The 17595-nt window shown below is 38.6% G+C and overlaps 1 protein-coding gene across 6 annotated transcripts in view; it reads right to left on the bottom strand.

Moving 5' to 3' along the window:
• The window catches only part of PDE4D (phosphodiesterase 4D, cAMP-specific), a 1610544-nt gene that overhangs the window by 617386 nt on the left and 975563 nt on the right, over positions 1-17595 (bottom strand). The window contains exons 1-2 of one of the 6 annotated variants that reach the window (XM_010853480.1): positions 1971-2434; positions 897-1580 (exon numbers count right to left, since the gene is read on the bottom strand). The exons of 4 other annotated variants lie outside the window; for them this stretch is intronic. In XM_010853480.1, the coding sequence (XP_010851782.1) occupies positions 897-943 (47 nt within the window). In that variant the 5' untranslated portion in view covers positions 944-1580; positions 1971-2434. Of the gene's footprint in view, positions 1-896; positions 2435-17595 lie in introns of those variants that run through there. One more of the 6 variants, XM_010853479.1, reaches the window with a different exon arrangement.

The raw sequence follows: 17595 nt of genomic DNA, 5'->3' as shown, positions 1-17595 counted from the left end.
AGTAAGCCACAAAACCTGAAAATGTACCTTTACCATACATTCACAAAGTCTCTGCTATGAGAAATTGAATCCAGTCAACCCTAAAGGTGTGGTGAAAACAAGCAATTTTTAAATAGTGAGCTTTGCCCTTATACTACCCTCAGCAACTAGTTCCTAGAAACGTTTAATCATAAACTCTAACAAGAAATGGTACATGATGTCACATGCCCATGGACCTTAATTCATTACGTTGAATTGGTCATGAATACATGACCAAATATCATTGCACTAAGCAAGTTCCATGAGAGTCCGAGCATCTCATGATTCATCTGTTAGAATTCTATGAAATTGGCTCATTCTGGTAGAAATATTTCTTGAATAGTTAAAATATTCCTTAAATCTCAGGCACCAACATATCTTAACATCATTTTAAAATTGAGTCAGCATTCTAAGTTTTCCCTTAAACCTTCTTTTGGAAATTTTCAAAGACCTAACACCAAGCAAATTGACATGAGATGCCTGTGTGTGTGTCCTTCCCCAGGGAATTTTCAAATTAAAAAAAAAGACAAAAGTGTAAATACCAAATCCTAAACTTCCTTTTTCCTTTTACTTATTAATTAAATAGTTGCCATTCTCAAAGTTGTTGTGGCTTTTTTTTTTTTTTTTTGGTCTCTCTATGAAATTTCAGCACTTGTCAATGTCCTCATACCTGACTTATTTGGAATGCTTTTATATTAACAAGTAATTTGTTATTGCATAACCAATACTTTCTCAGAAATATTTGTTTTTAAACATGTTTTACTTTTCATCCTCATGTGAGACTGATATTCTTGTTCAAGACAAATCCACCTCTGGTACCTGTCATGGAATTTTATAATTCTGAGTATTACCAACTGAAGGGGATATTGATTACTCACCATATCCAGGAATGCCTTCTAAAGGGGAAATTGTTCACATGCATCATGTTGGCAGATCTTCCGTCATTAATATTTTCCTTGTCTTGTATGTTACATGTAGTGATTTTCAAAGATGAATTCCAACTCTCCTGTTTGAGCAGCTATCATGGGCAATTATTGCAACAAGTATTGAATTCCAAAAAAATCCCCCCCAAAAAACAAAGAGCAACAACAAAAGCCCTTCCAGGGTTTGAAGAAAGAAACATCACAGAGCACTGCAGGCATGGGTCCACCCATTTAGGTTCCAGTAGTTTAGTCAACTTACTAAAATAACCAGTTCAATCGCTAATCCTAAATGGTGGCAAATATTGTCCCAGTAAAATCCAAGTGCCTGGAGTGGAATTAATGCATCTTTGCAGGAAGGACTCTGGAATGTGGGAAAAAAGGAGTCAAAAGACAGTTTCTTGTTATCCTTGTTAAAGAAGTGTTAGAAGGGAAATGGAAAACTTCAGGTTGCTTGGCCATGCTGTCCTTTAGAAATGAATATTGCTTTTTCTTCTTTCTGAGGCACATATTCATGTGTGGTCACTTTAACGCAGTGCTGCCTTCTGAGACGTGTCGGACAAAGACCTGGGCAGAGGGGCTAGCAACCATGTATAACCAAAAGCCAACTTCTCTCCCCCTCTCAGAATGGCTGGTTTTCAACTGCAAAAGTAGGAAGGCAAGGATCACCAGGAGCTCCCATCATGACTTCAGAAGGTGCTGTTAGGAGAACATTCATTTCTGCTGCCAAGCCCCATAATAAGGCTGCCTGCTCTCTTTCAGTCAAATGACTAAGCTATTGATCCTCTCCCTGCAGAAACCCCTCTGATTTGTTGTTATCAAACCCATGTGCGGGCTTTTCATATTTTGTCTTGGAAAGAAAATGAATTTTCACAGCTGCAACTCAGATGTTGTCTAAGAATTTCTAACCCCCCGCTGTCTTTCTCCTCTCTTCTCTCTCTTTTTTACCCCCAATTCAATTTCCCAGTAGGTGTCATTTACTCGGATGCTCTGACAGCTTCTGAAAGATTCTCACGCCCGAGCTATACAGACCTTGCATGCTTTTAAAACACAATGGCAACAGGCTCCCACTGGGGTCCCCCAGCGCCGAATTTCCAGCAGAACCTTTGGAATCGTCGCAGCCGCCTCGTCTGCCCCGGGCTGTGCCCGCCAGCCGGCTCTGAACAGCTCAGGACACTTGCAGGCTCCGTGGTACTGTACATTAACTCTGCAGCAGCCCGCTCGGCTGCAGAGGCTGCCGCCCGGCCGGGGATGTGCTGGCGTCAAGGGGGCCCTCTAGGTGGGCTCCCAGACACTGCAGCGCGCCGCGCTCACCTCCCAGGAAGAGCCGGCCAAAGGGGTTAAAGGCACAGCTCACCCCGAAAGGGCAGATTTCTCCTTTCAGTAAGTGATCACCAGGTGAGACCAGCTAAGCAGCGACAAACCTGTAAATAACCTCCCAGGGAAAAGACACCTTGAACAAATAGATACTAAGGAGGGAGGCTTTTTGTCAGCTGGGTGGTGTTTTTTTTTTTCCCTCTCTTACCCAATGAAGAGAAAGGGAATAAAGAAGTCCACAGAGAGAATGTGCAAATGACAGGGTTTGGTCACTTCGACTCTCTTGTTTTTAATACACACACACGCTGGGGAGGGGGCGCCTGGCTAACTTGATGGTTCTGTAACCATTTAGCGACAGGGGACCACCGGTCTTTTTTGGACAGGAAATCCTGTGGAAGCCAGTCCTGCGGAAGTCGGTTAGACTTGACTTGCAATTGCGCATGCCATAAAGCTGCTTGCTTGATTAGGGGGTGTGTGGATTTGAGAAGTGCTGAGATAAAGCCTTGGCATGCCTACTGGAGCTGTTCTGCATTTCCTCAAGCTTCCCTCTTTGTTGCAAAAATTTTGTTCAACAATCCCCTGAAAGCACCCCATCGCTGTTGATGCCATTTTGGAGCAAGAATAAAATAGTAAACTCTTGTAATAGTAGGTTGGCACTTAAATGGTGTTACTCGGAAATCAGGAGGAGAATGGACTTTACAGTAGCAGTGTACTCAATATTAATGTATCACTTTTAACTTAGTATTTAAAAAGGCTGTTATGCAATTACTTAATATTAATGGAATACTGGCAACATTTAATACATCAGGCTATTATCTTCAGTTAGGATTTCCCCAGTGAGGCCCTGTCATAGCAAAAAACATTACAGAGACTTGGGGGAGGGGGGGCAGTGGCATTGCCCACAAATTTAAAACCAGGTATAAAGAAATTTAGTCTTGAAAACTGCCATGATTTGGGGAGTTTTCATTTTGATCAAACGATGATTCTGATGAAAGTACTACTGGGAGGAGGAAGAATTGAGTGATTTATTTAAAAGCAGTTTGAACTTGTAGGTTCAGAAAGATGGTACCACAGCTGAAAAGAAACTTGAGAATATTTCTTGGGATTTCCTGTAGCCTAGGCTGTATCCTCACGACCTCCTTTTTCTAAAGGGAATAAATTCCACAATGCCATTTGTGATGGGAACCAGAAGATTTCAGTCTGAATTGTTTTTAACAAGCTTTGAATGTTTGAACCAAGCATCGCTGAGTAATTCAAAATTTGTTATTTATATGAGATATTTAAATATTGTTTTTTAAAAGTAAGGAACACTCACAATGTCCCTGCCTCTGTACTAAGTGCTTTACAATATTATCTCATTTAATCCTCACAACAACACTATTAGGGATGGACTATTACTAGCCCTGTTCTACAGAAGAAGAAATAGTGGCACTCTTAATAGTAAGCAGTTTGCTCAAGGCCAAGTAAGAGTTACAATCTGAATCAAGAAAGTCTGCCTCCGAAGCCTGCACTCATTACCACTGTATCTTGGTGCCTTTGTAGAGAAGAATACCACCATGCATTAATGCAATGTTTTCTAAAAACTTATGTTTACAGGTACTATTTTAGCCTCATGGAATTATTCTGAGGAAAGTACGACATTTATTATGTCAGCTTTGGAGCTGAATCTCCAAAATGATAGCATTTGTTCATCATCATACATCATGTTAGTAGAAGATCTGGAAGAAAATTCAGATTATTTGATGATTATTTGACAGGTTAGTGTTCTTTGAGGATGGTGATAATAGAATAATGGATATTAACCTACTACAAAACCAATACTTAGTCCTCACACATATAAAAAGGCCTCAATAGAAAGTAGCAAATAAATACCTTTTTAAATGATGTAGAAATTTATTTTCCCTTGTAATAGGCATTTATTTGAAATTTCCATTTTTTTCAAAGTTCATTCTACCCTACTCTGTTTGTATGTGAAAGTGATACCCATGGATGAAATAACACTCAAAATATCTCTCTCTCAATTACCACACAGTTTAACATTCAGTACTTGTTAGCTATGTTTCCATTTGTGGACAAATAATAAATCACTTTAAAAATTTAAAAAAAAAAAAAAAAACTAAGCAATTTAGTCATCAGATTACTAAAGGAAATGTAAATTTAAAATATATTTAAACCAAGGGGAGATTTCAACTGAATATTTTTAGGTAAATTTTCTTGGCTTTTTATTTCTATTTTTATAAGACACATCTGTCTAGAATAAGGTAACACATTAGAATGAAAGAACACAAAAGTGAGAAGCTATGACAAATAGTAGAAAAGCCAAATTTCTGCTTGAGGGATAAGAAAGAAAAAATATGATTTATCAGCTCAGGGAACCAAGGACTACCCATTAATAAACAATCTTAAACTGAGTATTTTGAAAACTCCAGGCAACAAACATATATTAAAAATAGACTTGCTTAGAGAATAGAAATAGCTGATGTCTAGCATTTTTATCCCGTGTATATTACAAACAGGGTCTTCAGAGTTTGATCACTATTTTACAAACTGATACTTCACAAAATGTATTTAATATTTCACAAATGTGTAGTCTTCGTGAAATAACATTTAGGCAGAACTAATAGATTTGTAATTTGAAATAAAAGTTCTGAAAGATGAGTAATGTTGATGGAGAGGGGCAATACAAATCTGTTTTTTTCTACTAAAAGGTAATCATCTTTTCATACAACTTCTAAGAGGTACAGGAGTAAGCATAAAATACTATTTTATAGTGGATCCCAGCTCCACCATTTTAATCAATAAAAGAGCTCAAATTAATACTAGCAAGGTAACACAGATTGGCACAAACTTCCTATAGCCATGGTGTAGGCTCAGCCCTAAAGACAAAAGGCTAGTTATCATCTCCTTATTAAAAATTTAATACCAAGACAAGCACGAGAATATCTGGTCTTTCAAGGCTGGACTCACATTAACTATCCTCACAGGAGATTAAATTCAAAAGCTATTTTAAAAAGGATTTTTAACATTTTAAAAAGGATGCTATTTTACTGATAAAGTATAAACTACAAACCCTGAGCAAATCAGAATACTGTAACATTTTCATGAGATTGTTTACTGTACTCAGAATCAGAAGAATTAACTAGTTAGTGTCCCAGTGCTCTTTTCCTATAATTAAAGCCTCTTTCTGCCCTGACTAGGGGTTATGCTTCCAAGGATGATAGTTTTCAAACTAAATTCCTAAGAGTCTTGTGGTTTCGCAAAGTTGCCTCGAGCCAACTCAGGGCAAAGTGAAGGCCAGGTACCTTGTACTGTTTCATCCAGAGTTCCTTTGCTTTTACCTGTTTTATTTCTAGGTATGGTATGAATAGGGGAGTTCTTTAAAAAATGTTCTAGAAAACATTAACAGTAGAAACACAAAATTAACACTTTTCAAACAAAATCTTATTTTGTATTGCCAGGCTCAAGACTCCATTCTCTTCAAACCTTTTCAATTTCACAGTGAGTTTAATATAAGTGATTAAGTTATATCTTTATGCTAATATAAACAAAGCATAATAAAGACACACCCTTAGTCCAAACATTATTTCCTAAACTCTTTGGTCACTTATCTGATATGACTTAACTCATTGATTTTCCCTGAGTTTCACTTTCAAAATGAAATTTTAATTTCAAGTGTTAAGGTATGTCTTTCTATCACCATCACATTTTGCTATAGCCAACAGCTACTCTCAGTGACTGCCTCTTAAATAACTTTAGTGAAATGAAGTTAAAACTCCTCTAGATTTAGATAATAGAAAAGGGTCTAAAAAGTGCTCTTTAATTAATCTTTTAAGAATACTAATTGTCAGTTCAGATAATGTAGAGAAACGTCCTGTTCTTTTGAGAGGCTTGATAACTTTTGTATAAAAATATTTACATATACAAATTTGTTGTTCAGCCGCCAGGTCATGTCTGACTCTTTGTGACCCCATGGACTGCAGCATGCCAGGCTTCCCTGGCCTTCACCATATTCTAGAATTTGCTCAAACTCATGTCCATTGAGTCGGTGATGCCATCCAACCATCTCATCTTCTCTTGGCCCCTTCTTCTGCCCTCAGTCTTTTCCATCATCAGGGTCTTTTCTGATGAGTTGGCTCTTCGCATCAGGTGGCCAAAGTACTGGTGCTTCAGCTTGGCATCAGTCCTTCCAGTGACTATGAAGTGAAGTGAAGTGAAGTGAAAGTCGTTCAGTTGTGTCTGACTCTTTGCGATCCTATGGACTGCAGCCTACCAGGCTCCTCTGTTCTCCAGGCAAGAATACTGGAGTGGGTTTCCATTTCCTTCTCCAGGGGATCTTCCCAACTCAGGGATAGAACGCAGGTGTCCCACATTGCAGGTGGATTCTTTAACATCTGAACCACCAGGGAAGCCCAAGAATACTGGAAGCCTATCCCTTCTCCAGGGGATCTTTCTGATCCAGGAATCAAACCAGGGTCTCCTTCATTGCAGGCGGATTCTTTACCAGCGTAGTTACAAGGAAAACCCAATGAATATACAGGATTGATTTCCTTTAGGATTGACTGGTTTGATCTCCTTGCTGTCCAAGGGACTCTCACCTCTGCATAATTTTTTAAGCACATTCTCTATATTAGTAGTACAGGTATGAGTATATCTTAGTAAATAGACCATGCAGAAGATATTCTGGGGGATATGACTTTTTCACCAAAAGCCAAAAAAGCAATATATTTTTAATTTTTCCAATAAAATGAAATGTATGCATATTTTTTGTTTATGCTTATGTATGTATGCATGAAAGTGCCAGTGTTAGTCACTCAGTCATGTCTGACTCTTTGCAACCCCATAGACTGTAGTCCATCGGGCTCCCCTGTCCATGGAATTCACCAGCAAGAACACTGGAGTGGGTAGCCATTGCCTTCTCCAGGGTTGTCTTCCCAATCCAGGGATTGATCCCAGGGCTTCTGCATTGCAGGTGGATGCTTTCCTTTCTGAGCCACCAGGGAAGTCAGTTTTGTTCTATGTATTATATATATTGGGCTTCCCTGATGGCTCAATTGGTAAAAGAGTCAGCCTGTAATGTGGAGAACCCAGGTTCAATCCCTGGGTCAGGAAGTTCCCCTGGCAACCCACTCCAGTATTCTTGCCTGGCAAATCCCATGAACTGGAGCCTGGCAGTCTCCAGTCCACAGGGTCGCAAAGAGTCGGACATGACTGACTAACACTTCATTATGTATATTATCAATTAATAAGCAAGTAAGAGTGACATCCCCGTATGTAGAAGGAGACCCAAGACGACTGCCAGTCATCCCATTCCCACCCTTACCTCCCAGTAGGAAAAGAACATTCAGACCAAATCGTCTCTCCCGCTCCCCCAACAGAAAACCAATCCCTCTGGAAAAGAACAGTGTCTTTCTCTGTGTATTTGTAACACCAAAAATGTTGTTGGCACTCAGTCAACAAATGTTAACTAATGACCATGTTGATAGTGATGGCTTCTCATTTCTGGCAAGTTCTAGCAAAGCCTGAAGGCACACTGTTCAGCACCTTTATAAGTGAAATAAGAGGAGCACTTCATGAAGACATGGTTTCAACTGCTAAGAATCAGGGAATGGGGTCATGTTTCAGCAAGTTGCTAGTTCATTCAATTTCCACATGTTCTTATGACCAAGCTTATAACCACCAACAGAAAAGTGTAAAAGAAATGCATGGAACACCTATTTTGATTACCTAAAACCAAGAGATGCTTTGATGGAAATTTTCATGATTTAACTAATATAACAAGTTACTTTGGATCATATAGCCTAAACTTAAATTTTCCCATCTTACATGTTAAACATATTCATAGGATAAAATTCTCATATCATCAAACACATTTCATAATTGGGATATTTAGAAAGCTTGCTAAATTCTACTTCTAATATTTTTGAAAGCAGAAGTGTTGGAATAACTAATTTTAGGATACAAAGAAAGAACTTACTATTAATATTTATTATTCAAAAATCAAATGTGGAAAAAATCTACAACAACTTTGAAGAGCAAAAGTCGAATTTGCTCTTAGAGTCTCAAGATGTGAGCCCTTAATTTCAGTTTCTGCCTTTCACTTCTGTGTAATTTTTAACAACTCACTAAAAGTCTGTGAGATTCAATTTCCTTATTGTAATAGAAATAACAGCAAATTTACAGGTTATTATAATTTTTAAATTTGGGGGTAATTATAGAATATATTTTGTAACATGAAGAGAACGCTTTAAATGTTGCTCACATATACTTTTTAGCTTTTTCCTGGGTGGCACCAGTGGTAAAGAAATGGCCTGCTGATGCCGTAGACAATAAGAGAGGTGGATTCAATCTCTGGATTGGGAAGAGGAAGGCACGGCAGCCCACTCCAGTATTCTTGCCAGGAGAATCCCACGCACAGAGGAGTCTGGCGGGCTACAATCCACAAGACTGCAAACAGCTGGACACTACTGAAGCAACTTAGCATGACGAACTTATGCACATATTCAATCTTTAGAAAATGTAATAGAATATTCTTCACCTGGTCTGCAATTTACAAGGAGATAGTATTGGAAGTCCCTTCTGAAATGTAATTATATCTCATTTCTACCTTAAACTTTTCTAAAAGCTTTGTATCATATCAAATTTAAAGAAGTAAAAATATTTCTCATATAATACTTAAGGCCCAGCTTCAAAATATACCATGTTTCTGGGATAGTATAGATTTCTAAGAATGACTTGGAAAAAACACCTGAAATATTGGTAGGTGAAAAGCTTTTAAAAAAAATCTCAACCTTTCAGAGTAATATTTTTAATATGAATTACTTAACATGAATTTAAATGTACATGTGAATATGCTGCTGCTAAGTCACTTCAGTCGTGTCCGACTCTGTGCGACCCCATAGACGGCAGCCCACCAGGCTCCGCCGTCCCTGGGATTCTCCAGGCAAGAACACTGGAGTGGGTTGCCATTTCCTTCTCCAATGCAGGAAAGTGAAAAGTGAAAGTGAAGTCGCTCAGTGTGTCCGACTCTTCACGACCCCATGGACTGCAGCCTACCAGGCTCCTCCATCCATGGGATTTTCCAGGCAAGAGTACTGGAGTGGGGTGCCATTGCCTTCTCCACATGTGAATATAGATATATATATTTATGCCAATTAGAGGAAAAGAACCAGAAGGATATACACCAAATACTGGTAAACTAATTACCTCTGAGATAAGGAAGTAAAAGTAAGCCTCTTTAAAAAAGGATTTTCACCTTTTACTTTACATATTTCTGAGTTGATTAATCTTCTTAATGAGAATATTTCCATGTATTATTATCAAAATTGAGACACCAATGAAGAGAAAAATATATACAGTACTTATTAAGGAAGGATAGTCATTTATAGTTAATATAGATACATTGGAATTTCAAAACCACATTTCTAATAATTTCAAAATCTCTGATTTGAAATATCTAACCTCAAAGCTGAACAATGAGAATTAAAATATATATTCAAGAATTCAAACACTCCACTAACATTATTAGCTCAATCAGTATCAAGCCTTAAAAAAGAAAAGAATAATTGATTTCTTATTTTTCATGTTTATATAAACACTGTAACTGGGACCAAAAGCAATGGTGATTCAGAGTTGGACCCACTGACACTGAACTATGCCTACTTACACAATGACATACCTGAGTACGTATCTTGATAACAGGATGCGCTTATTTTACTCCAGCTCAAATATGTACGTATTTGCAAACTTGTATATTTCCTAACTTGGCCATTCTGCTCTTACTTTGTGTATGCTGGTACACTTCTTGTAAAAAAACGTAAGATAGTTACATATCTACTATAGTAACAGTATATACTATATATGTTCCCGGTCCAGGTAAATCCAAGATATTATTTTTATCTACTTGTAGAATGACATAAGATGGACGATCTATTATTTATATTTTCAATCTAATTTATTGGTTCTTTAATATTCTGGCATCAATCACTATTGGTCCTGGGTTTAAGTGCTTTTCTAATTGCAGTTTTGGGAGGGCGTATTTTCATAGTCATTTTCATTGGAAGTTAAAAGAGGCTACATCAAAGTTCCCAAATTAGATGTCATTTAAAATCCAAAGACCTCAATTACTGTTTCCAATGCATAAATACACACACACACACACTCCCACTTACACACCACTGACAGTTAACGAAGTAAAAGCAAATATGACTATATTTACAAATTAAGGGCTTCCCTGGTGGCTCAGTGGTAAAGAATCTGCCTTTAATACAGGAGCTGCAGGAGACTTGTGTTCGATCCCTGGATCAGGTAGATCCCCTGGAGGAGGGCATGGCAACACACTCCAGTATTCTTGCCTGGAGAATCCCACAGACAGAGGAGCCTGGCCAGTAACAGTCTATGGGGTCACAAAGCATCAGACACTACTGACTGACTAAGCACAGCACAGCATAGCCAATTAACAAAGCTGGACACAACTGAAGCGATTTAGCACATTTATAATGTACATATTACATATATACATAAAGACACATAAACATGTATTATTAATTTTAATACCTTGTATTTACCAATGAGGACACTGCTATTCTATTTTTTTTCCAATTATATTTGAAATAAAGGGTTAAAGATTATAAGAGAAATTCCATCAGGACACTGGGATTTCGTTGGTCTCTTTTGTCTCTGCAATATTCTCAGTGCCTAGAATAATGTCCGGTGTATAAGAAGTGCTCAATGAAATATTTGTTGAGTGAATGATTATCATAAATGAATCAATCAATACACCAAACATGATTATTTTTGTCTTCTGACAGTTATTTCTAAAGAGCCTTCCTTATTGACTATGCCAAAGCCTTTGACTGTGTGGATCACAATAAACTGTGAAAAATTCTGAAACAGATGGGAATACCAGACCACCTGACCTGCCTCTTGAGAAACCTGTATGCAGGTCAGGAAGCAACAGTTAGAACTGGACATGGAACAACAGACTGGTTCCAAATAGGAAAAGGAGTACGTCAAGGCTGTATATTGTCACCCTGCTTATTTAACTTATATGCAGAGTACATCGTGAGAAATGCTGGGCTGGAAGAAGTACAAGCTGGAATCAAGATTGCCAGGAGAAATATCAATAAGCTTAGATATGCAGATAACACCACCCTTATGGTAGAAAGTGAAGAGGAACTAAAAAGCCTCTTGATGAAAGTGAAAAAGTTGGCTTAAAGCTCAACATTCAGAACACTAAGATCTTGGCATCTGGTCCCATCACTTCATGGGAAATAGATGGAGAAACATTGGAAACAGTGTCAGACTTTATTTTTCTGGGCTTCAAAATCACTGCAGATGGTGACTACAGCCATGAAATTAGAAGACGCTTACTCCTTGGAAGAAAAGTTATGACCAACCTAGATAGCATATTCAAAAGCAGAGACATTACTTTGCCAATAAAGGTCCAGCTAGTCAAGGCTATGGTTTTTCCAGTAGTCATGTATGGATGTGAGAGTTGGACTGTGAAGAAGGCTGAGCACCAAAGAATTGATGATTTTGAACTGTGGTGTTGGAGAAGACTCTTGAGAGTCCCTTGGACTGCAAGGAGATCCAACCAGTCCATTCTGAAGGAGATCAGCCCTGGGCTTTCTTTGGAAGGAACGATGCTAAAACTGAAACTCCAGTACTTTGGCCACCTCATGCAAAGAGTTGACTCATTGGAAAAGACTCTGATGCTGGGAGGGATTGGGGGCAGGAGGAGAAGGGGACAACAGAGGATGAGATGGCTGGATGGCATCACTGACTCGATGGATGTGAGTCTGAGTGAACTCCGGGAGTTGGTGATGGACAGGGAGGCCTGGCGCACTGCGATTCATGGGGTCACAAAGAGTCGGACACGACTGAGCAACTCGACTGAACTGAACTAACTACACCCTTAGGACTCTTGTAAAATCCAACTGCAATAGGTATGAAAATGTGACCCATTGGCACCTGATTCATTCACTTGATAGAAAACATTAATATTCATATTTGAAATGCATATGTTCATAAGAAAACAGAGGGAATCTAATCAGTTACAGATGAGCTTGAACCAAAGTGTCATGTGGACTTAGGGGCTGAAGCCATTTTGGATCAAGTGCAAAGTGATGACTAAGAAAATTGCAGTAATTACAGATAGAGAAGCAGGCAAAGAGCTGAAACACAGAGACAAACAGAAATGAATGATTATATAGCCACAAAAAGAAGAATTGCCTAATTCTAGAGTTTTATAAATCCAACAAGATCCAGTTACACTTTGTTTCTATGATTTTTGTATCTTTACATTAACTATATTCTTCCTTTTTCACAAAACCCAGTCTAAGTTAGTTTCTTTTCCTTGCAATCAAAATCTTGACTAGATGAGTCACTATATAAGAAATTTTATGTTGCTATTCATAAATCCTTTCCCTCCCTCCAAAAATAAAACAACTTAAAATTAATGCTATATTGTAATATTGAATAGAGAAGTGAATTAGCTTGACATAGAATTGATGGTTACTCAATCAAGGGGCTTACATAAAACACACCCAGAATAATTAACATTTACTGTATATACATCTACATCCACGCATAGGGGTTCTGGAGAGAGCAACCTTTTCATATGACTGACATATATTACACTTTAAGTCAAAATATTGGCTTCTTATTCTTCTTAAACTCCTCTCATTACTTTCTTCAGTGAATGTTAATTTGTCTCAGATAGAAGGCAAAAGACAGAGAGAGAGAGAGAGAGAATAATGAAGGGGGCAAATAGTGCAATTTTTATTAACTTGATGGAGGAAGAAAATTTAGCACTCGAAAGGTAAATTCCTTTTTAGGGAGAAAAAAGAACATTCAAATGATTATTTTAAAATAATCACTTGACAGTTTCAAAACATTAAAACATATTAAAACCAGAACTCAAACTTTTAGAATAATAATTTTAAAGTCATTTTGATATAATTAAAACATTCTTTACACTTGACTGCAAAATAAATTCAAGGCTAATTATTAACTCCTACTTGCCTACTGTAGACAGATAACTCCTCCTTCACCTAGTTCAGTACCTTCTGCTCTGTTGTGCTTGTCGAAGCTCTCACTTGGAGGAGAATCCAGAACACTGAGCACCTGAAGCGATCAACCAGCTTGCCTCTCTTGGCACACTCCACCCCTAAAAACATCCCTACAGACTATACAGCTCACTTAGCAGATTCAGATGGGCAAACATAAACGCCACATCCACGACTGAATTAAAAAGAAAAATACTAATATATGATCCAACTGCTTATCTATGTAGCTTATACTTTTCCCTATGGGAAACATGTCATGAGTGGGAACGAATTCAACATGGAATATTACCTGATTTCATCTGTTGTTCTTAGTTTCACGGTTTATAAAATGGATGAAGACACAAAAGAATTTTAAATTTTTCCACAAAATAGTAGCAAAGCTGATCCAATAATAAGTTAACCCTGAGGATGTCTCCTCTCGTCTCACTGACCCTTTCCCTTTAGATTGTTGATGGAACAGGTAGATGCGGATCTGGTGTTGATGGAACAGGTAGATGAGGATCTGGTGTTGATGGAACAGGTAGATGAGGATCTGGTGTTGATGGAACAGGTAGATGAGGATCTGGTCCTTTGTTACCAGGACTCTCAGCAAGCTTCTTTGATTTCTTTTTTAAATTTCTGCTTTCTTTTTAAAAGAATGGAAGTTGCACTGGAAGCGGGAGCAAAGTTAATGAAAATATAAACTCCTCACCTTTGTTCTTCTGCCCAACAAATATCCATTAATTAGAGGCAGATCATTTGGATGAGGCTGCCATAATGTGTCTAGGGTTGGAACACTTTTGTTCTTGAAAGAGAAGGGTCAAGAAATTGTTACAATGCAGGATCCCTGGTTGGATGGAATCACCCACTTAATCAACCTGAGCCTGAGCAAACTCTGGGAGATGGTGAAAGATAGGGACATCTGGTGTGCTGCAGTCCATGGAGTCACAAAGCGTCAGACATGACTTAGCTACTGAACAACAACAAGAATCCCTGGTGACCTCTCCTCAAGGGCAGTACCTTCTGTGAGCAGCTGACAATCCTAAACTCCCAATCCTAAGGAGTCTGAAAGCAAGAGGGGTGAATGGAACAAGGGCCAATGAAAATCAGTGGACTGTGACAGAAGGGCACTACCTTTAACACTAACTTTATTTCCCTTGTTTCCACAGTGAATTACTGCCTTGTATCTTTAATGAAGATCTACTTTGAGATTCTTCTACTGGTGCATAGGTGTTTCAAAAATTAGAATATTCGTTGGAAGGTATAGTTTTCCTTTCAAATATTAGAGGATGATCGAAAGGAAAAACATGCAACTAGAGATACAAATGTGATGTGGTATTGTCAGAATGTTAAAAAAATTAAAAGTATCGACATTATAACAAAGTTATTGAAAATAAGGGCATGTGATGTGTATTAAAACCATTTTGTTTTGGTTTCTTACTACCCCTTAAAATTTTATATGGGGAAAGTCATGTGACTTTTCTGGGCACTCTTAGGCAATAGAGAACTTTATATTCTCCTTAAACCATCAACTCAGATTTTACTCAGATATTAGAATGAGCCTTTCAAATTGTAATCTGAAACTCCAAACTTGATTTAACTCACATCTTCTTCCAGGTCCTAGCTGGGCTCACTGCAGGCTAGCTGCTTGCAACATGGTAAGTTGGTGAGGTAAGGGCAGGGTCTACCTTACCCTTTCCATCCTATCCTGACTTCCCAGCTGTTGGTACTGACTACTCTGAGGTCAGAGCATGGAGAGAGGTGATGAAAGGAAGATGTCTTTTTTGACCTGGCATGTTCATAAGATGGTATTTTGCACTGGGGACCTGGCAGATGTTGCATGTTGCCTCCTTGTCTCCTGGGCACATTTGTGGATTCATTAGCTGTGTGCCCACTGGCCCCTCCGGCTGCAACTCTCATGAGCCAGGCAGAGCTTTGTGTTCAGAGTGCTGCTGGTTCATCATCCCCCTCCACCAAGCCCATGGTTTTCTAGGGGTCCCATCTCTACAAAGCCAAACACTTCATGTGAAGTTCAAGTGCCTTTTCCAGGTGGTCCTCTAAGGAAGGAAATAAAATGGTTCAAGGCCAGCTCTCTCTCAAGTGTGGTGTGCATCTGGTCTATGGGAAAAATTCCCACCACCGAATCCTTTTTTTCTGGTTTTGAGGATTCACATTCACATTTTTTCACATTTGATGTGAATGAGATGACTACAGCTCCCTTTGAGGTAAGAGACGGTAAGGCTCACAGCACCACCCAGTTATTTCTTTCTATAAAAAATGAATTGCTTTTAATATGTTACTCTTCTTTCCCCCCTCTTTGAACTCTGTGATCGCCTTGATCTGAGTTAAGGGCCCTGGTATAAGAGGCCCCAAAGTCATGAAACTGACTCTTGGCCAACTACTTTGAAACTTGGAACTTAACACAGACACCACACTTTGGAATGGGGCTTTTATTGCATCTCACTGCCTTTGTTGAAACTTCACTTTTAACATTTATTACCATGTTTGTAACACCATGGTTCCTTTACCATTGTTGGTAAAGACTCAACATCCACCCTCCCTCTTCCTTGCTGGCAGAAACCCAACTGTTTTCACAAGAATTTACTTTTTGTGGCAGCTAAGTACTCAGAGAAAGTGATTCCCTGCCCAGTTCAGATGTAAATCCTGAATAGTCTAATCCCAGTAATTCCTTTATGTCCTAAAACCAAACCTCACCAAAGAGATATTAAGGTAAGTTGGCTGAAATGTCTTCTGGGAGAAGCGTATCATAAAAAGTTAGAAGCACAAAGGAAGAAAGGGTTTGTTTTCTGACCCTGGACCTTGTGCCTGGCTGGGGCCATGATCTTGCAATAATGAGGAGAGTCTGTCTGAGCAAAAGGACAACATCGTAAGAAGGCAAGCAAAATCTGGGTGATGTGCCTGAGCCTCTTAACAACTACCCCCTGAAAAACAAACAAGCAAATAAATAACAAAAACAAAAAGCAAGAAACAATCACTGGAACACTCTATCTTAAAACTTCCCATTATGAAAATGAAAGTGTTGATCACTCAGTTATGTCCAACTCACAAAGACCCCATGGACTGTGGCCTCCCAGTGTCCTCTGTCCATGGAATTTCCCAGGCAAGAATACTGGAGTGGGTTGCCATTCCTTCTCCAGGGGATCTTCTAGATCCAGGGATTGAACCCGGGTCTTCTGCATTGCAGGCAGATTATTTACCATCTGAGCGACCAGGGAAGCCTACATCTTCCTTATTTGTTTATATTAAGCCATTGAGTTCGCAGCTCCAAGCTTGCACCAAAGGCATCGTCCCTGAGAGAGTTTTCTGATTATATTCCAAGGCACTTCTTAATAGGTAATCAAGTTAGGTGAGGGAAGCTTATGTTTTCCTACATATTTTTTTTTTCTTTCTAAATAGCTGGTTGGTAAACTCATCTGCTTCCCTTCTAAAAGAAAAAAAAAAATGCTTTCAAAATCAGATGTTTATGATAATTCTCAAAATTGCAATTGCTATTATTGAACTGAAACAGTTGTGATGACACCTGCGACAACCAATGCAAATAAAAACAAACAAAGCTATGCTAAATTTGTAAATTCATGATTTATCAGTAGGCTGGGATCTCTCGAGGTTCATAGGGGAAACTAAAGAGGTTTTTAATATCACATGGTATTGTCAATACTCGTGGCAAGGATCACATTCTAGTGATCACATTTCTAATCTTAGGAAATCAGAAGGTAGTGTGTGTGCCAAAATTCCCTTGCAAAGTGAATCATACTTTATGCTGAATTCCATTTAGAGGGTCAAGCCAGGACCTAGTTTACTATCCCATATTATGATGTGGGTGTGCTTGTATTAAATCACTTTCAGAGACACACTAGGTGACTAATTTGTGACAATGATATGTTTGCAGACTAACACATTCATAAAAACAGCAGAATAATGAGCTAATTTGTAAAATACCAGATGGAATTTACTGAAAGCCAGTAACCTAAGCTATCATAATTGTCTTTCATACTCTAAGAAGACACTTCTAGTAATCTTGCTACTCACATTTTTGCTTTTGGATAAATAAACTGTGGAAAATTCTGAAAGAGATGGGAATACCAGACCACCTGACCTGCCTCTTGAGAAACCTGTATGCAGGTCAGGAAGCAACAGTTAGAACTGGACATGGAACAACAGACTGGTTCCAAATAGGAAAAGGAGTACCTCAAGGCTGTATATTGTCACCCTGCTTATTTAACTTCTATGCAGAGTACATCATGAGAAACGCTGGGCTGGAAGAAGCACAAGCT

The sequence above is a fragment of the Bison bison genome, unplaced genomic scaffold (genome assembly GCF_000754665.1).
Source record: "Bison bison bison isolate TAMUID 2011002044 unplaced genomic scaffold, Bison_UMD1.0 scf7180017864328, whole genome shotgun sequence".
Taxonomy (NCBI): Eukaryota; Metazoa; Chordata; class Mammalia; order Artiodactyla; family Bovidae; genus Bison; species Bison bison.
The sequence above is the reverse complement of the archived record's forward strand: the minus strand, read 5'-3'. Positions and strand labels throughout refer to the sequence as shown.